Source organism: Aspergillus tubingensis (genome assembly GCF_013340325.1).
Source record: "Aspergillus tubingensis WU-2223L DNA, scaffold_1, whole genome shotgun sequence".
Taxonomy (NCBI): Eukaryota; Fungi; Ascomycota; class Eurotiomycetes; order Eurotiales; family Aspergillaceae; genus Aspergillus; species Aspergillus tubingensis.
This window is the reverse complement of record NW_023336275.1, coordinates 1,527,858-1,555,106: the sequence shown is the minus strand read 5'-3', so window position 1 is coordinate 1,555,106 and position 27,249 is coordinate 1,527,858. Positions and strand designations below refer to the sequence as shown.

The following is a 27,249-nucleotide window of genomic DNA, read 5'->3' as shown; positions in this document are numbered from 1 at the left end:
AAAGAGAAAAAAAAAACAAAGTTTTTATAAAAATTTAAACTAGTTATAAAACCAGAGAATTAATATAAGATAAATTCTCATTAAAAAATAAACCCCTGTCCAGGATGATTGCAGTTACTATAATAGAAAATAATAAAAAATAAATTATAAAAAAAGATTTTTTATAGGAACCAAGCACTTACATAATATCAAAAAAATAAATTAAATAAAATATTTAAAAAACTGCAGATAAAAAATAGAAAATCTAAAATTATAATAAAATAAAATTATCTAAAAATCTAAATTCCAAATATCATAACTTATAAGTATACTGGTATCCTGGTTTAATCTTATACTAGGAGAGAGAATAATATAAAAAGATAAGTTCTTATTAAAAAATTTAGTTATCCAGTCTTATTATTATCTGCTAATTAATTAATATATTCAAAATCTGAGAAATCCTGAGACACTTATTTAAACACTAGTTATTCCTTCATGTACCAACAGGTGATATACTCCAAGGGGCGACCCCTAACACTGCAGGGATACCGTCTCCAGAAAAAAAATAATATTAAAATACACTTACCAGTTTACTGTAAGTTAATAAATTATGTAAGTAATATACAGTCACAAATTACATAAATTAGATAAGATTATGTAATCTATTTTTATATTATATTTTACTAGCCCCTCCAATACTGCGGGAGGCCAGTAATCAGTTCAAAGCAGAATATTAGCTAGTATTTGTGTATACAATTGAACTTATCACGTCTCCTACATCACCCCTAACAATAATTAATAATATTACTTTGAAAAAATCAACTCTATATTTAGTATTTGTAAATAAGATATACTTTTTATACTATCTTATTATATTCATCCTTATACCAAGTCATATACCAGCACCATACCATACTGGAATATAAAAGGATACTTATTACCGTATATTTAGATAGTTCTGTTTCTTATACTCAATTAACTTGTCTTTAAATAACTATATATTTGGAAGCTTAGCAATAACACCTTTCTGTACTTATATATAGCTGAACAGTACTATTCATCCTTACTTCTCTTCTCTTGTCTAAGATCAGTTGCTCTTAAATAGTCATCAGCCTGATACTCCCTTGACCAAGTCCACGGTACGTATACCAGTGAAGCTAAGCTAACAGGGACAGGGAAGCGATCCTAGGGTTGGACACTTATATACTCACAGGAGGTGTAGGAGGTGATGGAAGTACGGCGTATCGGGCAACTAAGCCGAGAGCGGCAAAACTAACTGCAATGGGAAATTCACAGGTCCTTATATTGCTCCACAGATCACTATGAGTGGCCACACCAGTAGGTAAACTGTGTCGGTGCTTTTATCGTTTATGTAAGTTCCAAAAACTCTATGGAAACTCAGAAAAATGCATTCCGAGATCCATCTGTTGGTTCATCATATCCCATGCCGGTTGCACCGCCTCAAAACTTCCTTCCGAAGGCGCGCTATCCATAAAGCCTGCGGGAAACAGAAGCCAGTCTAACGTGTCCAAGTTCTCCAAAAAAAGATTATCTTGAATCTCGATGGCGTGGCTGCCGGCTCTTTCATTGATTACTTTCGTATGGGATGATGCTTTGTTTTGCTCCGCGTTATTATTATTCCCCAGCTGAACGGCCGCTTTATGGGCCTTTATTGAGTGGCCATTATGCGTAGAAGACAAAGTGGCGAGAAGGAGGCCCCATCTTGAACTTAGATGAGCATCATCTGGCGAGCATGTCTGGAAGGCGTTACCGACCCGCGCAATTAATGACAAAGATGACTCGTGACGCGTCAAGGCGGCCACATCCAAATGATCTGTCTAAAGGGCGTTAGTAGTGCAACAATAAAAGGATTGAATGTCGTGTATTTACCTTCAGTAGAAACAGTGTGGCTGTTAAGACCCGAAAGTAGGTGCGTATGGGAATAAACTTCAGGCTTCCATCTGGAAGGAGGTCTTGCAGAACATGGTTCAAGATGGACCTTGCACCGTCGATTATCTCTGTCACACAATCCTCATTACCTCGACGTAGCGGTGTATTTCCATTACGTTTGCTCTCAACGATAGCCTGGGCGGCTAAGCTATTGAAATATGCTCGCATAAAATTGAAGTCAATGGCAAGCATTATGCGCATGTGTCGAGTTACTATTATGGGTTAGCAATGTGACTTATTTCCTGCCACCCTTCCACGTACTTGTCCTAAGGGAGTTTGGAGTGCTTACCCTTGGCTTTGACAAACTCCTCTTGCCACTCTTGGAGGCTAGTTTGAAATGTATATAACAGGCCAATGTAAAGGCCATTCTGGATGATGTGCTTGGTGTGCTGCCGAGACTTGAAGAGGAGCTCATTACCCTTCCTCATCAGAGTTGCAAGCCCGGTCCACATCCTAGTGGTATCATCCCTCATAAGCTCCGGGCTTTCGGGTAGATTATTTGGGGCGATATATTTCCAGCCTAATTCATCGAATTAGTCTCATGTCTAGCGACCTGCCGCAGCTTTCAGACTTACCTAGCCTTCCCGACATTTGAGTAGAAGATATCCATAAGTATTGGCGGATTCGATAAGCTCGTTTCTTAAATTCCGGGTTCTCCCAACTTCGATTGGTCGTTTCGCGGGCTCCCAAGGTCGTATCATCACAGTCATCAAACAGTCCTAGCTCAAAGGCCAGTGTGTAGACCATCCCGAGAAGCGACCAGCAGTTACGATCAGAACGCCAGGACCATTCAAGCCAAAATACCGGGTTCTTATATGTGAAGGAGTTGCTGTTGAACATCGGCTTATTTGTCAAGATATGAGCTCCATCTCCTCCAACGGGGAAATGAAGTGACCGCGGGTGCCATTCTGTCAGGACAAGCAGAGCTTCAGATGTCCCCAAGGTTCGGAGACCGTTTGATTTGTTTTGCAATGTCGCGCTGGAACAGGAATCCTGCGCCCAGAATATTCGCATTATCATTGTTTGCAAGGCATCCCAGAGGCGGTCATGGATGATATAACGTCGAGACACGTGGCCTGAGCCTGGCAGATCCGAGTAACGAGAGGCGAGCATTAGCATCGTGAGAGCGAGGATCGGATTGTCTTCGATGAGCTCTTGATGTTTCTTCGGGGGCCTGAAGTCAACTGACAATATTGGAGTAAATGGCTCGAGATGTTCATAAAAAGACTCGATGTAGAACAGAGCTTCCTCCGCTGAGAATAGACCGTCGCGGATGAAACGTACATGTGACCAAGCTTCGAGTGCTTGCTCCCTCCCGACCGAGAGATCAGGGACATTGGGAGATGTTGATAGGTTTTGATCTGCGCTGGGCTTGCCGTCACGTTGTAGTCCGGGGCTGTGAACATCTTTGACTGTACTAGTAGTTCCAGCTCGGTAAAGTAGTTTCAGCGCGTCTTCCTCTGTATATGCCACATCGTGTACCAAGTCCTCTGAAGATCTGGCTCGGATTGCCGGCTGTCACCTTCATTAGCATATTCACATCTGGGGCAGTCAATTTAGGAAGGCCCAGCTCACAGAGTCGGTGCGATGGTCATCCTGTGTGCTATTATTCTGGGTCGAGTCTTCACCCCGGGGTCGGGCAGTGTCACTATCGTGCCTTGGAGGAGCTGAGTCGGGCGAGCCCGCGGTATGCTTTCGCCTCTTGTTTCGGAGGAGGAAAGAGTGCGAATCTGCATCTGGCAATACTCTCTTCCTCGTGGCTGTAAAAATACACTCTTTCCTTCGCGCCTACACCGTGCACAGGGTGGGTCCGCTGGACTGTCGACAGAGCCCAGGTTGCACTTGACCTTCTTTAAACGGCAAGGCTCACAGGCCTTTTGCACCGTTACTTAGCGGTTAGCGCAAGAATAGGACTTTATGGCGTTCAGATTCAGCCTTTGACGTTTTGACGCACCTGATACACTCTGGCATGTTTTACCGGTGCTCGTGGTGCATCCATGTTGGAGTTTTCCTTTGATGGAGAGTGGGATGTTGGGATGCCGGATACATTCGGATCGCGCAACATTCATCTTCCAGGCTCTGGGGAAGCCCTTATTGCGTGGCGGGGCCAAGAACCAATCACCACCGCCCCGATATCAGGACTTTGCACTCATTCGTTTAATATAATGTGGCAAGTTTCAAAGCACTGGACAGCCTCTGGGCCACTTGCCAGAACCTGCCACATTATGCGTCTGCCCTGACCCTATTTTCCCTTCCATGCAGGGAAAAACCCCTCCTTCAGGGTCACTAAACTTCGTTGATTAATCGCTACTTGCGCGTCTACGCATGCTCACCGCGTGTTGGAGGAGCCTTGATCCAGCTATACGCATGAATCACCGAAACCTTCGCAGCCTGCATAGGACATGTTCGCGCACAAATATATTTTTATGCGGTCGAACATGATCTAAAATTCTTTAGCTACGTTACAATCTGACAATCCTTTGTAATATCCAGTGATATCTAAACCTATTCCTTTCGATTAGACATCAAGGATATATTTTTTTCCACCCATGCTCGTCCAATCATTGCACCTGTTGCCGCAAATGTTTAACTTCCATGTCATCACTCAATTACGCCACACTTTTGGTATTTCTCTTTATTCAGGGCCACAGCCTGCGACAGCACGTGTCACCAGCACTTATAAAAAGGCTAATCGGGAACCACATCAGCATGTTTGAAAGGAGGGTTCCAGTAAGGATCTGTGTGTGTGCAGGTGGTGGAACTTTCTTCAATCCAAGTGGTGGTAATTGAAAATAGTTCATGACAAGGAAGGCTGCTTGGTTTCATTCGTAGAAGCGGGTTTCGGATTCGGTCGGCAATGATCGGATGTTTAGTCTATTGTCAACCTCACCCGTTCCCAGATAGTATAGATGGTGAACATTATCAGTCGCGCCCCCGGCGTACCAAAGGCATTTGCTATTGTCTGCCCATTGAGAGGCCGTTGTTAGGGGGTTATTCCCAGGGGAAACAGCCTCTGCTGATTGCCAGAGACAGCACTTCAGTTTTGTGTGTGAGCCAATCGCTCGAAGTACTTACAGCTCCTAAATATCGGATATAATCGGATGCTCGGAACATCTGCATCTCAATGCACCAATTGGGTGCTGAAACCAAATCAGGTTCGATTAGTTCAATCATAGAGGTCGGTAGCCACATTAACATCTTGCTAATGTACGTCTATCGCAAACCTTCCGATATGCCCGATTCACAGATGTCGAGGGGAAAAACGTTTCGCATAATACGATGACCTATTAGAGTTGCCGAGACGTGCAGCTCGCGACTGGCAGGCGTACCTCGTACTAAGGGGACCCAATACAGTGTGAGCAATAACTAGAGACACACCTCCCCAAAAAATACACATCTAGCATATATTTTCTCAGAAAAAGCCTCCGTAGAAACAGAACTTCTAATCACTTCTACAAGAAGGCCAAGCTTCCATTCAAGAATAGACAGGATGCAACTATTAGGAGACGTGTGCGTGTTATTACCGTAGCCTCAACTATGATGAGATCATCATGCCGGGAAGGTTATCGTAAGGGCTATTTCCAGAGCTGTTGTAAGATCTAATTTAAGATAGCACTGATTACAACATAACTTACATAGGATCTTGTACATAGCGAATCTCGCAGCCTGACGGCCATACTTTCCGTAGGCGCTCGGCAAGAGTATCGTTTGCTATGCTTTATTCGAGAAATGCGTAAATCAATGACTCAATTAATCGATGACGAGATAAAGCTAGAGGAAACATTCGGATAGCATCGGTCCAGGATCATCACCGACGAACTCCGACTGTGGAGGTCTACAAACAGTCGCACATCATCCTCATCTGAGAAAGGTATTTAGAGCCTTATCATATTCATTCACTGATAATCCGTCGCATAACAGAATACAATCCCTCTATTCCCCGCCACGCCGAAAAACCACACTCAAAATGGCTCTCGTCGTGGACTATAACAAGATTCCATTGAAGACCCCTGAGGAGGTCGCCAAACTCCGCAAGGCAGGATGGATCTGTGCCCGAATTCTGGAGGACATCTCCCCGCACGTTCAGCCAGGCGTGACCAAAACCCAGCTGAACGAGAAGCTGCACGAGCTCATCGTGAACAAGTACGAAGCCGAGGTTGACCGCGAGGACTTGACTGGCTACGACTCCAGCAGCTTCGCCAGTGTCTCCTTCTCACACAATGATATTGCTTTCAACGGAGAAGCCTCTGACGAGCCCCTGAACAGGGGTGACGTCTTCGGCATTGACGTCTCCATCAAGAAGGACGGATGGTGCGGTGACACCTCCCGTCAGTGGATCATCGGAGACGACACATCCGCCCAGTCTCGTCTTCTTGTCGCTGTCGCATACCAAGCCATGTGTCTGGGCATCAAGCTCGTCAAGCCGGGCGCCAAGGTGCAAGATATTGCAGTGACAGTGCAGAAATACGTTGAGTCCTTTGGCTTCTCCATGTTGAAGGTTGACAGTGGAACTGGGCACTCGATCGGTCGGGTTCACGCCGATGGCTGGCACATTCCTTTCTATCACGACCCACGAAATGAGGGCCGTGTACTTACCGAGGGCATGGTTATTACCATTGAGCCTTTCTTGTGTGCGGGCAAGGGCGATGGTATTCGTCTGGACAACGTGACTAAGACTGCCGCTACTGCTGACAAGTCTATTGCTTGCTACTGGGAGCATGTGGTTGCTATAACCAAGGATGGTTGTGAGATTCTGGATTTGCGCGAGGGTGAAGATACCACCTTCTACGGCAGTGTGCCTGAGGTCTAACCCGAGGCGGGTTGATTGACACTGTTGAGATTTTAAGATCATCAATGCGTTAATGTATTTACTTGGCCCCCTCTCAATAGAATACAATTACTGCATTTTTCAAGCTTAATACAACCGTATGATTGTAAGCAGACCTTGTTAAATAGATGATGCTAACGACCAATGGGAGCCCGTACTTCTTTTCCCAAATTTCATCCCCCACATCAGCTAGGCCGTCTGAGGTTATGCGGCAAAACACAGTTCTTAAGCAATGAGTGATAGTGAAGATAATGAAGTGGAATATAGAATGGCGTTTGACGTGGTCTGGATTGATCGTACAGGATTTGATTTCGTACCAAATCCATAATAAATGCCACCAGTCAGACTTTCAGGCCATAGATCTAGGAGAAGTATTTCTTGTTGAACCCATTCACCACTGCCCGTGCCTCCTTTACCACCTCAACACAGGCAGGAACATCTGAGTGGCAACAGAGCGAAATGGGGTGGCTTCCTATAGGCAGTTCTTCTGTCGTGCCATCAACTGCGATGACTGATGAAGTTTCAATCTGCTCTGTGACATGTCGGCGCACTTCACTGTTTGCCCAGGCACTATACCACCAATTAGGATAGAAATGAAAAAAAGGCTATAAGGATTGAACGCGAGATCAAGAACCAGCCCTGGAGTATTTTGCAATGAATCACTGGGGATACTTCGGTAATAATCTGGACGGACTGACCTAGAGCGCCGTTCATCAGTGCTTGAGGCCTGGCGTGATAGCGTTTCCAGCGTGAGACGAGGGCACAGTCAAATATCGCTGGAGATTGCCGGATTTTGTCGGATACACAGCGACCAAGCTCAACCACCAAACCCGCTGGTGTGTTTACCAGCGATATGGATGGTCCATCTCAGATCGGATGGGCCGACTTCCCCCGGAGATATGGTTTAACTTACATTTGACATCTGGCATGTCTTCCTCTCTCGTGAAAGGGTGACAGTTGGAGCCTTAGCTGTTGGAAAGCAGTGGCGGATCCGACGTAGCCGTTTGTTTCCGACATCAGCCGGACTCAGTGAAGGTTGTGAATATAGTGTCCCGAAACTCCTGATGGCGGGTTGAAATAAGCAACAAATATACGTCTAGATTATCTCTTGGGTTCCGCTCTCCCTGTGACTTGTTTCTGCTGTCCTCGGTTAACAATAATGGAGACCCTCAAGGTTCTGCTTATCGCGAATCGCGGTGAAATCGCAGTACGGATCGCGAAGACTGCGAAGTAAATATCTCGAACCTTATCAGTATTCCTCCAATGTTAGCTTGCGACTCATCTTTGTAGACGCCTGGGGATCTGTACTATTGCCATTTACACGGTCGCAGATGCGACTTCGCAGCATGTTCTGGCCGCAGATATCGCAGCTCTTCTGCCCGGAGATGACTCGACCGCCTATGCTGATGGGTATAGTTATTACCTCAAAGTTTTCCTTCTAAAAAAGGAACATAATAGATTGACAGAAGTCCAGTGATGCGATCATTGAGATTGCCCAGGCGAATAATGTCGATGCCATTATCCCTGGATACGGGTTCTTGTCTGAGAATGTCGAGTTCGCTCAAAAGGTCTTGAACCGCGGCATGATGTTTGTCGGTCCCAGCCCTGATGTGATTGAAGGGTTTGGTCTGAAACATTGTGCGCGTGAGATGGCAATTAGAGCTAAGGTGCCCACTGTGCCCGGCTCGGAAGAGCTGCTCACCTCTGAGGAAGAAGTTGCGGTGGTTGCAGGGGCCCTTGGATATCCTGTAAGGAAGTTGTGTGATGCTGTTTGTGTACTGGCTTCAATGAATCTTGTAAATAGATTATGTTAAAGTCAACAGCCGGTGGCGGTGGTATGGGTTTGATGATTTGCCACAGTCTTGAGGAACTGCGCAGGTGTTAGGTTCAGGTTAAATCGAGGGGCGATATTCTGTTTAAAAACTCCGGCGTGTTCCTCGAACGCTATTATCCTGTCAGTCATCACGTCGAGGTCCAAATCTTTGGCAATAGCGAAGGTGAAGCCATTCATGTCGGAGAGCGTGAGTGTTCGATTCAGAGACGTCACTAGAAGGTTATCGAAGAGTGTCCCATATTATAAAATAAGCTTTTACTAAAAGACTTAATTATCTAGTCTTATAACTGCCTATTGACTAACTAATATATATAAAATCTTGAATATCTTGAGGCCTTTATTTAAATACCAGCTATTCCTTCTTGTCCAACAGGCGACATACTCTTGGAACCAAGGGACGACCCCTAACAATATTGTTTAACACAGAAGACATGTGTGGCTATTATATATAAGCTTTTATAAATATTAATAATATATTATTAGATTATATTGATTTATATATTATTTTGATTATTACAAGGTTCCGTGTTTCTTTTTGTAGTAAATATAAATTATTAATATTGTACTTCTTTTTTCCCTTTCTTATATTATTCTTTTTATTCTTTTTATTTATCTTCTATTTTTTTTCTATTTTATAAAATAAGTCTCTTTAGTAGTATAATAATATACTAGCTCATCAGATCAGTAAAAAATTAAAATTATATTATGTATTTCTTATTTTTTTTATTTATTTTATTTTATTCTATTCTATTATTCACATGGGTAGACTTTATATTATAAATAAATTGATAGGTTATTTTTAATATTAAAGATCACTTCTTGGTTCTAAGAAAATATTATTTTATCAAATAAAAAAAATGATTAATCTATAAATAGAGTCTCAGGAGTTTCAGGATTTTATATATAAGTAATAATTAGTTAGCTGGTAATAATAAGACCGGCTAGCCAAGTCCCTCATAGTATAGGAATCTATCCCATAACAAAAACCCTCTAGTTAAAAGTAGAAATATTAATTATGAAATCCTAGATATTAACAGGAGGAATCAAACTTGCTACATTACTTTTTATAACCACTGAAATAGGGGGCTTACACTTTTTCTGATATATTATCTTTCCAAACGACACCTGGCTTAATATATCTGGCAGAAAACATACTTCAATCATTTATGTCCAGTAATGTTTTTGGGCTGCCAAAGCCGGACTATCAAACGAATAATAAGACTATAAGAATTCCGAACGACGGGTATGAATACCTGGGCGTCGTAGAACTCGGCAATGATATGGAGTTTTACATTATTATCCAGTCGCTGGCCGTGTTTCCAAGGTCAAAATCGATTACCCAAGACATTAGATCGAGGTTCTCGTAGTCATCCAGATTGAAAGCACCAATCTCTCTATCCCCATCTCCGGAACTCTCTTCACTAGTTAGAGAAGCGTCAAGATCAGTGGTCGGGGTCGGCATTGAGTCCATTACATCAACTCTTGTCGCAACATCAGAAATTGTCCGAGCTTGAAACTTTGACGTCGCAAGCTTGTCCAGAATCTTGTCCAATCTCTCCGTGATGGCCTTTGCCGCCTGCAAGCAAAAGGCTCGATTTCTTTCCCGCGAACTAGCCACCCTTTCGAGTTGCGACGTAAGGACGGAAACATTGCGAATCACGGCTGATGTCCTCATGCCAGGCGGAAGATTACTTGAAGAATCTTGCGTATTGTTCTCTAGTGTAGCTAGGAGGACTGCCGCAGACGGCAAGCCGCAGGTCAGAAGCTTTACCCTGTCAGCTATGACAAAGAAGATGATCGGTAAAGGGGCGGAGCAGCACGTACGATTTCAGGTAGATCATGCGAGGTAAAGGCGCCCTTTCTGCGGGTATTTCCCACCAGAACCACTGTCTCCAGAATGTTTGCAGACACGTCCAGCAGCTCGGGAAGCGGAGTTGAGCTATTCTCCCCAAGAAGGTGGTATATCTGGAAATGGATTTGGAGATAGGCTAGATGAACCTTCGCGTGCATATAACAAGTGCTCAGGGGCATGTCGGATTCCCAACAGTCCTTAGTATACCTTAGGTGGGGAAGCAGGTTATCCCACGTCTGACAACATCGAGAAGACAATTCTCTACAACAACATTAGTACTATTCAACCTCTGTCCGAACGATTGTACACACCTGAGCTGGGCAGGGTTAGCTGTCTGTGATGCTTGAAATCGATATTCCACAATTCCTTCCCGAAACTGACTCAGGATGTAGCGCAATCGAGCCCATGTTGCTGCTCTAAGGTTTCCATCTGTATTCCAGCCATCTTCTGTGAGTCGACTTTTTGCATTCTCTAGCTCGTTGGGAGTTTGGGCAAAAAGTTCGTCATCTGACAAATCAAGAGGGAGCTTGACGTCCACATATTGAGAGGTAATACGAGGAGGTAAATTGAATAACAAGCCAAACATCTTCTCCAAGTAATATTCAGTTACAAAGCACCTCCTCCGGCACTCTGCAAGAAAAAACGGGATTCTCTCAGGGGAATATGTCGCTTCCCTATTCAAGCCCAGAGCCAATAAATCGGTCGAGAGATCGCCCACTAGACGCCACACACCGAGGCCTGGAATAAATCAGTATCCACCCATTTTCGATATGTATAGGGTGACTTACTCGTATCTCCTTCAAGGAATGACCTGAGATGTCCATTTTCATTCGCCAACCATATAATGACATCGTTTGACTGGGGTGCAAGATCCCGAGCTAGTCGTAAGATCACCGTGCTATACCAAACCATGTCTGGGACAAATGCGGCATCCTTACCCTCGTCGCGGTCAACGAAAAAAGCCGACGCACGGGCAGCCATAGTATACAAAAGACCGAGAGTCTCGACTCGAAGATTCGGGCCACAGAACAAGGCTAAGAAACCATGCAGGTCCAAGGATGCGGTGATGGTAACCTCTGTAGAGGAAGAGAGCAGTACAGATTCTGATAACCGCGAAATATCGCCCAACTCAACTCGACCTCCCGTTTCTCCAAAGATATAGCCCGACGATACTAGATCTGTACGAAGCGCTTTGAGAAGCTGCAGAACGACTGGTTTCGGTACAAGTGAGTTGTGTTTAGCAGAGTAGTACTGATGGATACACCTTTCAATAACAGGAAGGTATCTCAACTGAGACACAATCTCCTTCATGGTGGCTAGGTGGGCCTCATGGGCCTTGCTGTCGTGCGAGCCCGCCAAGGGAATGTCTGGCAGGGTCCCACTGTCAGAGACGGTCGACATAAAAGGCCATGTGTGGAATTTGGGCGGTCCAGCCGCAGAGCATCTGGGATATTTTGCACTGGACCTGCTCCATAATGGCGCAGCTGTGGTTGGTTGGGTTGGCGTAGGCGCGGCCAGTCTTTGTGCGCTGGCATTTCGATGTTTAGTCAGAGGGGCAGGATGGTAGTAGCACCGAGAGTCGAAGCCACGACGCCGGCAGGAGGCACAGACTGGTTTGCCGTGATCGCATCGAGTTTTCCTCTCTCGGCAAGGTTCACATGAGGCGAGGGCTCGATTGCGCCTGGTTGTGGGTGCTGACATACTCAATGACCTGTCTGGAATCGACTCAGTGCTCCTTCGTTCGCTTTCCAGGTCCACTGTATAAGAATCGGTATTATGCGGCCTCAGTATTTCGAATCAAGTCATTTCGTCTGGTTTCTTAGAGAAATTGTGTCAAGACGTAACACTTGCCAGCTGCAGGTGAGAGTGCGGTCTCACTATCAGAGGTTTATCAGCTGACTCTTATTCCGATACAAGACCGGTACCAAGCTATGTATCGGACTACATCTCGGACCCAAATAGACAGGCGTATCGGACCTGTACCGGCATTGTCAAGGTGTTATTTACAATACCTAGTACCAACACCCCTGCAACTTCGGCATTCCTCCAAAGATTCCAGCAAGACGAGTTAGGTAGATGAGCTTATAGAGGCTATTTCATCGCTCAAAAAATGGAACCAAAGTAAGTAGTGCTATGCTGAAGAAACAAAACACATTGCCATTCACAGATACTAGGATAAACAGTTAAGTTGAAAACATCACCATCATCCGGGAACATTGGACGGCGTGTCCGCAGTCTCCGACCTTCTGGATACTGCAGTGCAATGGCTAGTATCCCACAACAGAGCGGGACATTCGGGAGCCGCACCCTTCTCTGAGATTCAGTTTTCTTTATTCGGGTTTTAGGGTTTCTATTTCATTATTAGGGTTTTTTTAAACTGCGTCACGTTATGAAGGTTCCATGTTCCTTTAATCTTGGGCGCCGTTGTTTCGTTCCACACGTCGATGGATATCTTCTGCCAGCCTTGGTCATGAAGCACCATGGCCATTTGGAATACCCCGTATTCGGGGTGAGGGGGATTTTGCAACTGCCCGCGCCACGTCTGCCACATTAGTGACATTAACGGTATGATTTGCACCTCACAGCCCATGCTTTGGATCTCATTCACGAAGAGCTTGTGTCTGTCGGTTGTCCCAGCGCTGCACGAGAGGAATGTGAGGTGTTAGGGAGATAATGCATTTTCTAAGGAGGGAACAGCCTTAAGAACGCTGACAAGGCCCACGGCACCCTCTGCGTGGCTGAGATTCACCTTGACCGAGCCAATGTGCACGCCTAATTTGCTGAGGGATGGAGACAGGGCCGCCACTTCAATGAATCCCCCAGTTCTTGCCCACGTGCCATGGCACTGGTAGAAGCCTGTTCGGGTCATTCCCGCAATACCAGCATTTAGGTATGCTTGTTTGAGTAGCACTTCTTGTGTCTGAGAGCTGGGGAGTGAAACTGTTCGTGCGTGACCGTTGTGGTTGTCTGCCGAGCAGGTCACAACTGCGCGGACAGGGTTGCCGCCCTGACCGCGTCCGCCAGGGGCTTAAGGTAGATTGCGAAAATATCCTCACCGCACCCGTAGCTATTTGCGTTGGCTGAAAAGGTGTTGCATGAGCCATCGAGACTGAGAACGCCTTGCTCCGAGTTGGCGGCGGTAAAAGCTGGGGCCATGATGATGTTGGTGCCGCCAACGATGGCGGCTGTGCAGTCGCCGCGCGCAATGGACATGCATGCCTCATTGACACCGATGAGGGAAGCGGAACAAGCAGTTCGTAGCGCCACACTGGGGCCGTGTAGGTCGAGCTCGTGGAAGAGGCGATTCGAGACCATGAAGTCGTTCTGGCCTAGGACTTGGTAGATACCACGGGCCTGCGTGTCCCGCACCAAGAGATCGTACAAGTCCTGGCCGTAGAAGCCGATGTACACGCCAACATTGGTACCCTTCCACCGCGTCTCGCCGGCGTCATCGATGGCCTCGGGCGCGAACTTGAGATGCAAGCGCTGCTTGGGGTCAAGGTCTCTACCTCGCGGCGCGGCATGGAGAAGAACGAGGTGTACAGCGCGGCAAGGTCGTTGGTCGAATCGAGAAAGTACCACTGCTGAGCAATGGCGGTGCCAGGCTTTTTGTGCGGTGAATGGAACGCGGAGATGTTGTAACGCGAGGCGGGCACGGGGCCGCGAGCGTCGCGGCCAGCGTGGAGGAAGGACCACAGCTCCGAGGGGGAGTGGATGCCTCCGGGCAGTCGACATGCGATGCCGTGGCAACAGGCTGGAAGGTCGGGGCTAAGGTTGAGCGTGAGGTCGGGGGCTTGTGGTGTTGCCTGTCCCGTTGGTCGTTGATGTCGAGTCATTATGACCATTGGCATTGAGACAGTTGAGGCCGTTGTCCCTGTTCGTGGAAGTGTTTCCATTTGTTCGGCCGAGGTGATTTGTGGACCCATTGGTACCGTTGGAGTGGCCCCTCATGATGGTATAGTTGTTTCCAACGAACTTGAAATGGGAGTATTGCCGTCTGCCCTATTGATCTCTCTTGATCATAATTCGTCCATTTTTGACATTGTAATACTGCAGAGAGTGTCATGTGGTGTCTATAGAGCAAGCAAAGATGGCTCCAGCTGTCTCGGAGCAGTTTCTATAGTTGCAAGATCATACTTCACTCAGCTTTCGAGGCCTGGGCTTTCTGTACGCATAGGAGGATATTATACAATCCACCAGGTTACTATGCCTGCTTGCTCTGTTATGCTCTTTGTTCATTTACTCTGTAATTCAAGGTCGCCTATTAAGAGGAAAATCACAATTTTCTGACGACATCCGTATGATTATGCGCAAGCTGCAATCAAAATAATTTTGGGCACCATCAGCTTGGTCCGTTAGTATGATCTTTTGTCCAGGGTAAGAGTAAAAAGGCCTAGTATAAGACCGACGGTTCCAATGATACACCCATCATTACCGCTTTCCCGGGATAGTTTATTACACAATACTAGGTATCGTCTCGTATGGGAGTATTCGCGTAGTAAGCCCGTCAGTCAGTCGTCAATGCAACGCTAAGCACACCCACATTCATCCTCTCAGCTGCCCGTCCTGGAGCCCAAGGACCAAGAACAGAACAGAGGAGGACAATGAGAAGTCCGACGTCTGCCTGGCTCAGGTGCCTGCTCGGAGTAAGAGTAGGAGTAGGAGTTGAGAGGCGAGGACGTGGCCCGGCGTGTGTTTAACTGCTGTATCCGCCTTCCCCCGTCAGCTCTGATTCCATCTCAGCCTCGACTCACATCTACCAACGTCAACTAGACAAGGACGAAGGGAGCATGGAAAAAACCACGAGCCAGAGCCGGGGCCACGACCAGGATCCGGAGATCAGAGTGACCCGGCAAGACGAGGCCGCGTCCGGGTCCCAGTCACCAACGCCGGCGTCGCAAAAAAAGCACTACTCTTTCTACCTGTCGATCGTGATGCTGGCGTTGATTGCCCTGATCGTGTCCTGGGATGTGACGGCCCTTTCTTTGGCTTTGCCGGTAAGACCTTTGCTTCACATGGCCACGGCGCTTCTGTCCAGCTAACCAATTTATCTCGCAGGTCATAGCTGACCAGCTTCACGGGACCAACTTCCAGTCCTTCTGGGCCAACATCGCCTTCATTCTCGGCGTAGCCGTCACTCAGCCCGTCTGCTCCAATATCTCGGATGTGGTGGGCCGCAAATACGTCCTCTACGCTTCCATCATTCTCTTCGGGGTCGGGTCGATCGTCTTCGCCACCGCAACAAACATGGACATTATCATCGTCGGCCGGCTGATCGAGGGTCTGGGGTCGGGCGGGCTAGACGTCTTGCAAAGTATCATTCTCTGTGACATCACGACCATGAAGGAGCGTCCGTGGTGGCTGGGCGTCATGTCCATGGCAAATGCCGTGGGCGCCGTGACGGGCCCTTTCATCGGCGGCCAGTTCGCGCAGGCGGTTGGATGGCCCTGGCTGGGCTGGATTAATCTCATTACCGCGGGCGCTACGGGCGTTCCGGCCTTCTTCTTCCTCCATCTCACTCCGTTAGAAGGGAGCGTCAATGAGAAGATCCGCAGACTCGACTGGCTCGGCTTTGCGCTGTTCGTCGTCATCAGCACAATTATTGCCCTACCGCTCAGCTGGGCGGATACCCTCTACCCCTGGGGCTCATGGCAGACGCTCGTCCTGCTGCTCATCGGCCTCCTGCTGATTATTCCTTTCGGGTACGTCGAGAAGCGAGCCGTAGCGCCCATGATTCCATACCAGATCTTCGACAACATCTCTATCATCACGGGAACCCTATCCGGTGCGTTCTACGGCGCCCTCCTAAACCCGGTTCTTCTCTACCTGCCGCTCTTCTTCGAAGCCGTCTACCTGGAAACACCGATCCAAGCGGCCAAATCCATTCTCCCGCTCTGCTGCCTCGTTGTGGCAATGAGCATCATAGTCTCCCTGTTGATCGACTGGAGACGCAAGTACCGCATCGCCCTCTGGACAGGCTGGATTATCACCGCTATCTTCCTAGGCCTAAACTACGTGATCGACGCAGATTCCACCCGCGCACAAGCCTACGCTTTCCAATCAATCCTAGGCGCCGGACTTGGCATGACTCTCGTAGCGACAATGATCACTGTCCTCGCGAGCGTGCGAAAGGTCAACGACGAAGGTCTCGCAGCGGGGATGCTGGTGACAGCGCGGTTCGTGGGATCCCTGCTCGGCCTGGCGATCTGCTCGACGGTGTTCAATTCCATATTCGAGCGCGGAATGTCGCCACTGACCGGGACCGGAACCGAGTTGCCCGAGTCCATTTCCGTGCTGCGCGATGCAAGCCAGGCGGTGGGGTTCATTCCGCGGATGAGGGAAATTCACGATGTGGATGCAGGGGTGATACGGGTTGTGACAGATGCGTATGAGGATGCGTTCCATACTATCTGGGTGGTTTTGGCGACGATTGCGGGATTGGCGGCGGCACTTTCGTTGCTTACGAGGCAGAATTCGTTGGAGAAGGAGGATGTTGGGAGACAGGGGTGGAAGGTGCCGGAGGCTTCGTAGGACTGGGAAGTGGTCTTGAACTGGTCTAGTCTTGGTTCTGGTTTTGACTGAGTGGGTAGGGCTCTGCCCTGCACTGGGATGTATCTTAACTAGGGTAGACAGTTCAAAAAGAGCCCTGTACATAATCTCCAATAAAACAGAAACTCTACCTCTATATATCTGCAGCCGTATAACTAGTATACTATAACACACCAACAACGCACAAGCTATCCACAACCTTAGGAACCCCCTTTTACCCTACCTACCTATCCCCGTAGGGCAATCCCCACCCCTCCACCCCGAACACAAAAGGAAATAAGCAACCACATCCCTCAACTGCTTCTCTAATCGTGTAAACTCCATTCCCAGAACACTCGCCGACTGCTGCGCACCAACCCTAAACACTGACGACGGCAGACTCCCCTTCCCCAGCAATACTCGCCTCTCAACGGCCTCGGGGAACAACCGCGCCATAACCCAGAACACTCAGTCAACTGCGTCCCCAGTTCCCCGCCCGAGCCCAGAATGTACAGTCTGTTCCCCGGGATAAAAGCGTTCAGGCGCGTACGTGCGCTTCCGCCACGTCGTCTAGGTGCACTGTAACCCCTAGGTCTAGCGCTGGTGCTGGCGCTGTTTGCGTCTGTATATGAAGGGAGGATTCAGATGTGCAATCCTTTGAGCCGTGACCTTGCCGGCTCCCAGGGACCAGCGGTAAGAGCTTCAACCGGGAGGGGATGAGGTCCCTTATTATGTACCCACCTGGACCTGTGCCAGTGGAGGACCCTGGAAGACGGTCGGCGATTCTAGAGTTCTAGATTTGTTGGATAAGCATGGATATGTTAAAGCATTAATGATGATTACAATAAATTCATCCCTTTGAGATATGCAGGTGTGAATATTGAATGACTTTCCTTATGTTAAATTAGATTTACTAGTAGTCAATATATACTTTATAATCATTATAAAACTTATTAATTCATATCTTCGGATTCTTTAGATTTTTAGTACAATACTGTGTAGTATCAGGCTTATTATTAATTACTACTAGAATTTCTATGATGACATATATAGAACACTCCACCGGCTTCTTGATAACCTTACATGATATCTTTAATTGATATCCTTACTGTTTCTATAAAATCTTGTATAACAGATACTTAGCAAGTGTTAGATAGACCCTCAAAAGGTTATAACTATATACGAATTCATTAAATATAGAGCAAGGGTACAGGTAGGATTTGGGGAGGTATATATAGTAGCTTCATCATCATGTTTTTTTATTCCCAATAAAAGCCATTCTTAATCTGACTGTTAACCTAGCAGCAGGTATGAGAATTTCAATTAACCTGACCTGGCCTGACCTCGCGCTTTGCTACTCTAGCCTCTTTACGTGCGACCCCGGGCCTCTATGTTAGTCAATTAGGTATGCACTTCCTTGAATCGAAACTACTTCCTTCGTTATATATTGATAATTCAAGACAATGTAAACGATGGTTATCTAAGTGTATGAGACATGTTCCTTTCACACGAAGTAAAGGAAACAAAATATCATCACACAGCCATCCGAACTAGCTCCGTCAGCTTCGACACTCTGGCTCCGTAGAGCTTGCTCATAAACTGCAAATGATCGGCCTGCTTTGAATGAAGAGAAGTCGTGCAATCCTCCAGAACCGTAACCCTCAACCCCTTCTGGAACGCGGTTCTCGCAGTTGAGTCAATACAAACATCTGAGAACAAGCCCGCGAGAACAAGATGCTCAAAACCCTGTTCTTCCAAATATGTCGTGAACTCCGGAACTAAGAACGGATCCAGCAATGCCTTCTTATCAAAGATGCGTTCGCCAGGCTGAACCGTCACCCCAGGACCAACCTCCGCACCCCACGTCCCCTCGACGCATTTTTCGGGTTTCTGGAGAACGGCGTCCCGGTGCTGCCAGCTGGCGCTTTGGTAGGTGGTGTTTCCGAGGAATCGAACGAAAATGACGGGGCGGTTGTTTGCGCGGGCGAAGTCGATCGCGCGAGGGACGTTATTGACGACGCCTGCCATAGCAGGGCTGGGGTTTCCGGATATGAAATCGTTCTGGAAATCAATGACTACCAGGGCAGATTTCAGACCAAGGAAGGCTTGCAGGTCACCGGAGGCGGTGGCGGTAGATGCGATAGATTGTGTGGGATTTGCGATGGCTTGGAGGAAATAATCAACTGTTTCCTCTGTTTTCAATGAACCGCCTTGGTCGGGGGTAGTGAGTTTGCGCTGGAGGAGGTTTTGAATAGCTTGCTCTGTCAACTTCTGGATACCTTTGCCCCCAGCGTGTCGCTCCAGGATCGCGGCTGCGGCACGAATGGTAGCAAATGGGTTGACGAGGCCCTTATCAGCGATGGCATCGGCGGACCCATGGACAGTTTGGTACTCGCTGAGGCCGTTCACGTCTGGGCGCAGGTAGACGTTCTCGGCGTACATGGTCTCGGGAGTCGATTGACCGAACCAGTTGAGGAAGACGGGCTGGATGACATCTGCGTATTCGTTTCCTGCAATGATGATGCAACGGCCCTGGACTCCATTTGCCATTAAGCTGCGATTGAGCGTGTCAGGCTGCACAAAATTGAAGTCGATGCCAAACTGGTCTTTCCATTGGGGTTCCCAGGCTTGGAACACGCCGTCAAAGAGGTGGAACTTGTATGCCATGGTCACCTTCTTGGGGACGTTGTCCGGACCCCAGTTTTCGGCCGCCCTGTCGAGTGCAAAGCGGATGATGCGGTCGAAAACGGGCTTACTGAAGCTGGTGGTTCGTGTGATGCTCAGCTGATCGGCGCTGTATGCGTTGTCGCCAGCGTAGAAGCCCTGTGCTTCATCGCGAACCATGAGAAGGGCGTTGCCCTCTCCGAGACTAAAGTGCTCCACCTTGGCCGCTTGGAGGTGTTGCCGAACCAGGTAGAGAGATTGGGCGTGGATGGCGGTGCGGAAGATTGCCGCAATGCCAGCGGCAGCAGCATTCTCACAGAAATGCTGGTAGTCAATTGCATCCTTGGTGGTTTCATCTGCAATGTGCGTGATCAAGTTTTTGTCCTCGCCGGAGACAGTGAGAGTGTGATAGGAGTGGTAGGTAGAAGAAGAGCGAACAAATTCAAAATTGACCGAATATTGTTTGGCGAGTGTCTGAATGACCCGTTCAAAGACGGCGGCCAATTCACGGCCGGTGCCATGGCCAACGGCAAGGCCAAGTCGAACAGTTTGGATAGTCATGTTGAGGAATGAAGAGAATGGTTGTTGATGACAGAGGCCTATTGAACCCTTGCGATACGAGTATTTATAGACAAAAAACCTGTGTATCTTTAGGGAATGCGTCCTCAGCTACGCCACAGATCTTCAGCTGGGTGGATCGATGCCAACACATACCTATCTGCCGGTGACATGAGCTGAAGCAGTTGAGTTTGCTACGTATTCGAGTGGATTCCCAGTGACCTGTAAACGAAAGGTATAAATCGGATGATCCCATGCAGTCTCAGGTCCACCGCTTGAGCCCATTTTGCACTCGGCCTGACCAGTTACACTCCGCTGACAATGGAACCTGAAACTAACAACTCCGGCTTCAACATGGGCAACGAGCTCGATTACATGCTGGATCGAAATTACACAGCAGCTTCACGCCTCAATTTCCAATTCTACCTATGGAAAGAATCACTCCAATTCAACCTCCACCCCTCCATCGACCTTGGCCCTGCCGGTGAGACTGTCAGAATCGCCGATCTAGCCACAGGCACCGCAATCTGGCTTTGCGACCTTATGCGGGACCCAGCCATGACGCCATACACTCTGCAGCTCGACGGTCTGGACGTGGACCTGAAGAATGCCCCTGTACCAGAATGGGTGGCGCCCTCCATCAGTCTTCGCCAATGGAACATCTTTGACGAAGTCCCTGAGGACCTGCGCGGAAAGTACGACGTCGTCCACCTACGCCTTCTCGTCCTGGTCGTGCAGGAGAGCAACCCTCTCCCCATCATCGATAAAGTTTTTCAGCTCCTGAAGCCAGGTGGATACATCCAGTGGGACGACCTGAACTATCCTGACACCATCGTGGCCAAGCCCCCCACTGCACAGCTAAGCAACCAGGCCAGCCCAGCGTGCGATGCATTCGTGCAATTTGCCCAGTCTAACGGACGTAATGATTGGGTGCTGGATCTACCACAATCGTTGATGGATGGGCATGGTGGATTCGTCAATGCCGATCTGTTTCATTTTATCGATCGGCCGGAACTCTGCAAGGCGAATGGAGACCAGTATATACTCGTGCTAGAGGAATTTGCAGCTCGGCTGAAGTCTGCGGGAAAGGTGGAGGAGGCCTCTCGTATCTATGACATGATTATTGGGCTCGCTGAAGAATCGCGAAGGGGGTTCCACTTGTCTATGCCAAGGGTGGTCTGTGTGGCTCAGAAGAGATCGTCGCTCTAGGATGGCGTCTGCTCCATAATGAGTCCTTATACTCTGCTAGCTAGATCAATGAATCAGGATATACAATGCTGGAACGGCTTTTATGTCTTTCCCTTTGTGCTTATGGCACGTGATATGTGCTTCGTGGTATAGATAGCTGGCTTGGCCTCTCTCTCCAAGGAGCAATCTCATCTCGATCTTCGGTTTGCCTTACAGGACCATTTGGATCCATAGCGCTCTTACAAATCCGGAAACAAATTTAAACAGTATGGCCGAGATCGACACATCAGTCTGGTACAAAGCAGATATTGGCCCTCGCCTCAGCCAGCCCATGCGGGACATTTTCTCTCAATGGAGCGGTGTAAGCGAGGGTCAGCTTGACGCCCATCTTCACACTGTGGTATGTCTGCCGAGATATTCCATTGACAGTCAGCACTACACTACACCTATTAACAATCACAGCGCGACAAAGCGTGGCAATACGGCGAATACCCCTGCGTAGGCCAGTGGATGTTCCTACTCCCCGGCATTGCCAAGTTCCCCCAATTCCCTGCTGTCATCGATCGCGCCCTCCAACCAAGCACAACCATCATCGATCTCGGCACAGGGCTAGGCCAGAATTTGCGTCTGCTCGCCGCGAATGGCGTCTCTCCGTCTCAGATGTGGGCCCTCGATCTCAGTCCCGAGTTGTGGCATTTAGGTTACGAACTGTTCAACGATAGCGATCGAATGAAGGCTGTCTCGTTTATCCCCGCTCACTTCCTCACCGATGAACCGGAGCAGCTGAAAAAGCTCCGCGGAAAGATAGACATCATGATTGCGGGGCAATTTCTCCATCTCTTTTCCTGGCAGGGGCAAATTGACGCTGGAAAGCGGATTGTTGAGCTGTCCCGGCCAGGTACCATCCTTATCGGATATCAGCAGTCGCGTCGTGCCGCGAGAGAATACATCCGGCCCTGGGGGATGATGTTTTACCATAATCTAGAGAGTTTTCAGAAGCTCTGGGCGCATGTGTCGGCAGAGTCAGGGACAGAGTGGAAGGTTGAAGCCACGTTGGTGGATTTGGTAGATTGGGGTATGGAGACCGAAGATACCCAGTGGATGCCGCCAGACCACCAGGGGTTGAACTTCTATCTGAGTCGGGTGCGATGATGTGTGATGTTCCGATGAGGAGCGGAGATCATTTCCCTGCACAAACTATTTGTTCACAAGTCTCTCCACCCAGCTGAAATATCTTGGTTGCTGAGGACGGCCCGCTGAACTGCTGGACAACAGAGTCCATAAAGATCCACATAGTTCATTAATTAAGCCAATAAGTGTATGACAGCTGTCAATGAGTGAAGAGGATCGAGAGTGGGCTTTGATGGGTCGGTCGCTTGCGGAGTGACGCATCGGAAGTTTATTCTCCACAGTCTTCGCTGATAAGTCTCCTATACGCTCGCTTGGGTGGGATGAAGAGTAGTCTAACCGTGAAGATTGTATCCACAACGTCCAGAATTACAGCTGTGCGGGTTAAGGTTGTGGCAATAATAGTTATAGATTACAAAAAAAGCTGCTCTTTTTATTTTTTTTTTTCTTGAATATTATCTGCTTTTTGTTAATATGACATCATACGGTAGGATTGGTTGTATCGATACATGTTCTCGTTGCTCGTCCTGAAAGAGGAAACCTCCATAGTGCGGTTGAATATATAATAGAAGGGCAAACCACGCATGATTGTGGACAAAAGGCATGAATTTAGCCGATTATCCTGGTGAGTCAAAAATGAAGTATCTACTCATTGCTTCCTTTCTTTCGGTAGTCGACAAATTTGATTTCCGACACTCTTTGCCTTATCTTTTTCGGTGCCAAAGGAGTGAGTAGGAGAAAAAAAGAAAAAAGAGAGAAGAAAGCCGGCTGATTTTTATTACAGAATAATTGCCTTTTACACTCGGTTAGACGACTCCGTAAGTTTATAATGGGCTCCATTATTACCCAGAACAAGACTCCAAGATATGAATTCTCTGCTAAACACCACATTTCTAGTATTTAACTGTGTAAAAGGTCCTTCTTCCAGATGTATGTATCATGATCAAATCCTTACTCTATTGTACAAAGCCATAACTTCTACTTCGTTTCGGAAAGGATTACATGGTTCATTAATCGGTGTCTTCAGTTGTCCCCTTTGCGTACTTTATATATATACAAACAGAGCTGCTCTATGACTTATTTCATTACCATTCAATGATCTGAGGTTTCCGGTACTGACCTGAAAGGAAGTGGGACGTAGGATGACGAATTTTTGAAGCAGGAATTATTGTTGTCAAGTATCCAGTAGTGTTGGATGGATCAGGGCGGGTTTTTGGGTTGTGTTTTTCAAAAATTCTGCACCGCCCCTTTAGCATAATACTGTATGGTATTCAGGCTAATTGTAATTCCATAGTAGATTAGGATTAAATAAATGAATTATTTGAACAGGCTTCTAGCCCGGTCTTTTATATTCTATTTTATTATTCACAAATCCAGCTATTTTCAGCTGTTGTGCTTTCATTTTAAATGTCGTCGTTACTTTTAGCTATGTGTAAATTACTTAGAATAATACTTTATATGACTGATTGAATATATCAATAAATAGCATTCATATCTTTTGCCTTTGGCAGGTATCTCGAGCCATCCGATTACCCTAATAGCTTGGAGCAACTGGGCAGGAACATATTACAGAGAGGTCAGCCAGCTCCACACACCAATTACATGACCACGATATCTCACCAGAACATGAGATAGCAGAACAGGGCAAAGATGCTGTGATATCTGTTATTCATATGTGTCAGGGATGGAGATAAAAAGAAATACCCGGGAATTCGCTATTACTTAGATCAGCCGGTCCTCAAGAAGAGGAATATCCCTTGTCGGAACCGTCTACACTGGTTCTACCTGATAGTCAAAGCTTTATCTGCCCACAGAATTCGCAGTAGAAAGAGACCCCAGGCAAATATAGAAGAAATGCAAATGCCGTAGAGAAAGTAAATGTCCGATACTCGGTTGAGCCAAGTCCAATTCAGTATGATCCAGCATGCCTTTGCAGGTTGCCTTAGAAATGTGGACTGGATATAGAGGTTTGTCACAAGTAATCGTTGTGCTTGGATCCGCAGCGTAAGCCGATGGCGACTTGGTGAAATGCAGAGATCCCTGCGGGGCCAGGTTCGTTGGCGATTTGAGGCCCTGGACTACCCGCTGCATTCCTCGGGTAATGTATAATGGCCAAGATGCTGTGTGTCGTAGTCATAGACCTCGAATGAGCAATGGTGGACGTGTGATATCTTCGGGTGGGCGCCGAGTAGAACGCGTAGTCTGCGGGCTCCTTTTCCAGATACAGATGCATGAATACCGTGACGGGAATTCGCTGACCATCTTGGTCAGTGTAGACAAAGTCGGTGGTTACAATGTTGAATGTTGAGGTGTAGCTCTGGAATTGGGCCGCGAAAACCTGCGTTGAACGGCCGAAATGACCCAGCTGAAGTGCAAAGTTAGCTATCTATTCACTGTAAATCTCGAGATCGCGAGATTTGATTTTGTGAACTGCAGCTGGTCTGAGTTCGAAGGAGGATTGATGGGATTCTGATTATAGATCAGGAAGGGAATTCTTCGGGGTCGGTGATCACTGCCAAGGAGCCAGCGCCTGGGGCATCCGCTAGTTCTTGCATGGGACCGGCCTTGGGCAAGGCCGCTGCTCTGGGGCCTATTGGCGTGACGGGAGTCTATAGGTCATTGTTAAGCGTCTGGTTGCTTACCGACTGGAGCCTTCTAGACTAGCTGCTTCGAAGGCCCTCCTCAGAGACTTACCGTCGCCCTTCTGCCTATCATACACGTAGTGATCGGGGTCATATCCGCGGTATCCGCTTTGTTCGTCGGTCTGGTGCGCAGCTTGAAGTTCAAAGTCCAGCATGAACTGATGGATCTCACCTAGACTTGGGTATTGGTATCTGACATGTGGCAGCTTCTTGAGATTGATACGGGTATCTTCGTTGATGCTCTGCTTGTGCAGCCAGCTGAACTGTGACTTCAGGTCTTTCCCCATCGCCTCGGTGTTGGGCAGCGCGCCTCCGCGATTTGCTAAAATTGTAGGAAGGGATATATTTGGCTGTCTGCTGTTGTAAACAGTTGAGTGCTGTAAAGGCCTATTGTGAGACCGGTTAAGGTGTTTATGAGCGTCCGCTATCCTCTATCCTTGTGCCGTCATTCAGCGATTGTCCCCGCAACGTTCGATAGGTCCCACCCGCTTGCCGCCGGTGTCAAAACGCGTGACAAGTCCGTCAGGAATCGTGTGGGCTACGGATGACCATTCTACTTGTAAAGCTCCGTGCTGGATATATTTTCCTTTCACCAGATTCCATTTAATTCTAATGGTCACTTTCGAACAGCTAGTTCGATTCTCCGTTGGCGATCACATGCATTACGGTGAGCTGATCAACATCGACGGCAACAGTACACAGTGCAGCAGCTTGATGGTACTCCCTTCGACGAGTTGCTTTCAACAGATAAAATTCATACCGTGACTGATGTATGTTGTGCTGGCCTTGCAAACACGCCCACTGAAAACTCTCAATGAACAAACATCACCTTTCATCGCCCGCCCCAAGTACTCCCATGGTTATCTGCACGCAAAGGAGGCCAGTGTAAGCCCCTCATCTTTCAACGCAGACGGACCCATTCCACTAATTGAACGACCTCTATAGTTGAATGTCCCGACATACCCTCCAGTCTTCATCAAACCCACGGACGCCCTCACTGACTCTTTGAAACATTCCCATTCACCGTGATGCCCAATCTCACCTCGACTACGAGGGCGAATTAAGTGTCATCATAGGCAAGGATCCGAAGAATGTCTCCACAGAGAACGCTCTAGATGATGTGCTCAAATACACCCCGGGGAATGATCTCTCGGAGCGCAACATTCAGCTCCCTGGGGCGTCTGGCGATCAATTTTGCTACGCCAAGTCGTTGGACCAGCTCGCTCCCATCAGACATGTTCTCATCAGCTCCCAGGAGGTGCAGGGCCCGCAGCAGATGAGCCTGGTCGACGAAATGAATGGCCAGGTCAAGCAGACTACCAATAGCATTAATATTATTTGGGTGGTGCGCGAGATCACTGGGCATCTGTCGCGCGGGATGATCCTGAGAAAGGGCACCGTGTTCATGACTGACACCCCGTCGGGAGTAGGCTTTTTCCGGAAGGAGTTCTTGCAGCACGGAGATATGCCGAGGGTGAAGAAAACGGCGAAGTATCTGTAACTGGGAACAGTGGGTACTACCAACTTTGCGTATGTGTTTCTAGGGTGGAATAGACCCAAAGTCCTTATAGAACGTCCGGGGAAGTATACGACAGCTATATAACCTTCGTTAGCTTCATATAGGTTTACATGCCATTGACAAAATAGTGCCATGCAACAGACTAATAATATTCGTTTAACGAGCAATCTTACTGTGGTCGCATCCTACGTGCAGGTGTTCGTTCTGCTCTCAATAGTGGCACTTACCTGCTGTGTCGATATGTGGGAAGCCGAGACGCCGACGGGACACCAGCGGTGGGACTCCTCCATGTCTTGAGTCAAGGTAGCAGTAAAGAGGATGACGTCCAAATCTCGCACTATTCCTTTTTACGCGGGGCCTCAATCGTAGCTATTCCGATATACTACCCGGCCGAACTTGTGTCGATCTTCACTTGGAGGTAATTTTCCACATTCGATCTCGACCATGGCGGTCCCTCATTCCCCGCCCCCGCTTGTTGGGCACCGAGCTTTGGGTGTATTCTGCTCATTTGACGTCTATAATGGTGCTTGGAGTTTCCCCGCCCCCTCTTTACTGATTGATACTATGGGGGACAGCCGA

At 47.8% G+C, this 27,249-nt stretch overlaps 11 protein-coding genes across 11 annotated transcripts; 6 read left to right on the top strand and 5 right to left on the bottom strand.

The window, feature by feature from the left end:
* Positions 1-1,367: 1,367 nt before the first annotated feature.
* Positions 1,368-3,928, bottom strand: AtWU_00542 (Zn(II)2Cys6 transcription factor; the record flags this gene model as incomplete). Its single annotated transcript, XM_035495658.1, has 7 exons — positions 1,368-1,817; positions 1,870-2,141; positions 2,219-2,449; positions 2,505-3,444; positions 3,505-3,659; positions 3,722-3,803; positions 3,884-3,928. The coding sequence occupies 7 exons, from the start codon at positions 3,926-3,928 to the stop codon at positions 1,368-1,370; spliced, it is 2,175 nt and encodes a 724-aa protein (XP_035351551.1).
* A 1,968-nt stretch (positions 3,929-5,896) lies between these two features.
* On the top strand, positions 5,897-6,739 carry AtWU_00541 (M24 family metallopeptidase; the record flags this gene model as incomplete). Its single annotated transcript, XM_035495657.1, has 1 exon — positions 5,897-6,739. One exon carries the CDS (start codon positions 5,897-5,899, stop codon positions 6,737-6,739), a length of 843 nt encoding a protein of 280 aa, XP_035351550.1.
* Positions 6,740-7,916: 1,177 nt separating this feature from the next.
* AtWU_00540 (putative urea carboxylase) lies at positions 7,917-8,807 on the top strand (the record flags this gene model as incomplete). Its single annotated transcript, XM_035495656.1, has 4 exons — positions 7,917-7,987; positions 8,048-8,167; positions 8,232-8,505; positions 8,649-8,807. The coding sequence occupies 4 exons, from the start codon at positions 7,917-7,919 to the stop codon at positions 8,805-8,807; spliced, it is 624 nt and encodes a 207-aa protein (XP_035351549.1).
* A 1,072-nt stretch (positions 8,808-9,879) lies between these two features.
* Positions 9,880-11,754, bottom strand: AtWU_00539 (fungal specific transcription factor domain-containing protein; the record flags this gene model as incomplete). Its single annotated transcript, XM_035495655.1, has 4 exons — positions 9,880-10,356; positions 10,416-10,704; positions 10,755-11,181; positions 11,232-11,754. 4 exons carry the CDS (start codon positions 11,752-11,754, stop codon positions 9,880-9,882), a joined length of 1,716 nt encoding a protein of 571 aa, XP_035351548.1.
* Positions 11,755-13,422: 1,668 nt separating this feature from the next.
* AtWU_00538 (beta-ketoacyl [acyl carrier protein] synthase domain-containing protein) lies at positions 13,423-14,279 on the bottom strand (the record flags this gene model as incomplete). Its single annotated transcript, XM_035495654.1, has 2 exons — positions 13,423-13,902; positions 13,953-14,279. 2 exons carry the CDS (start codon positions 14,277-14,279, stop codon positions 13,423-13,425), a joined length of 807 nt encoding a protein of 268 aa, XP_035351547.1.
* A 954-nt stretch (positions 14,280-15,233) lies between these two features.
* Positions 15,234-16,974, top strand: AtWU_00537 (MFS general substrate transporter; the record flags this gene model as incomplete). Its single annotated transcript, XM_035495653.1, has 2 exons — positions 15,234-15,440; positions 15,502-16,974. 2 exons carry the CDS (start codon positions 15,234-15,236, stop codon positions 16,972-16,974), a joined length of 1,680 nt encoding a protein of 559 aa, XP_035351546.1.
* Positions 16,975-18,504: 1,530 nt separating this feature from the next.
* Positions 18,505-20,196, bottom strand: AtWU_00536 (putative isochorismatase family hydrolase; the record flags this gene model as incomplete). The annotated part of the gene is made up of 1 exon (XM_035495652.1): positions 18,505-20,196. One exon carries the CDS (start codon positions 20,194-20,196, stop codon positions 18,505-18,507), a length of 1,692 nt encoding a protein of 563 aa, XP_035351545.1.
* Positions 20,197-20,514: 318 nt separating this feature from the next.
* AtWU_00535 (uncharacterized protein) lies at positions 20,515-21,402 on the top strand (the record flags this gene model as incomplete). The annotated part of the gene is made up of 1 exon (XM_035495651.1): positions 20,515-21,402. The coding sequence occupies one exon, from the start codon at positions 20,515-20,517 to the stop codon at positions 21,400-21,402; it is 888 nt and encodes a 295-aa protein (XP_035351544.1).
* Positions 21,403-21,649: 247 nt separating this feature from the next.
* On the top strand, positions 21,650-22,533 carry AtWU_00534 (class I SAM-dependent methyltransferase; the record flags this gene model as incomplete). Its single annotated transcript, XM_035495650.1, has 2 exons — positions 21,650-21,781; positions 21,844-22,533. 2 exons carry the CDS (start codon positions 21,650-21,652, stop codon positions 22,531-22,533), a joined length of 822 nt encoding a protein of 273 aa, XP_035351543.1.
* A 1,948-nt stretch (positions 22,534-24,481) lies between these two features.
* Positions 24,482-25,438, bottom strand: AtWU_00533 (putative metapyrocatechase; the record flags this gene model as incomplete). The annotated part of the gene is made up of 3 exons (XM_035495649.1): positions 24,482-24,874; positions 25,023-25,092; positions 25,152-25,438. The coding sequence occupies 3 exons, from the start codon at positions 25,436-25,438 to the stop codon at positions 24,482-24,484; spliced, it is 750 nt and encodes a 249-aa protein (XP_035351542.1).
* Positions 25,439-25,763: 325 nt separating this feature from the next.
* On the top strand, positions 25,764-26,652 carry AtWU_00532 (fumarylacetoacetate hydrolase family protein; the record flags this gene model as incomplete). The annotated part of the gene is made up of 2 exons (XM_035495648.1): positions 25,764-25,818; positions 26,228-26,652. 2 exons carry the CDS (start codon positions 25,764-25,766, stop codon positions 26,650-26,652), a joined length of 480 nt encoding a protein of 159 aa, XP_035351541.1.
* Positions 26,653-27,249: the final 597 nt, after the last annotated feature.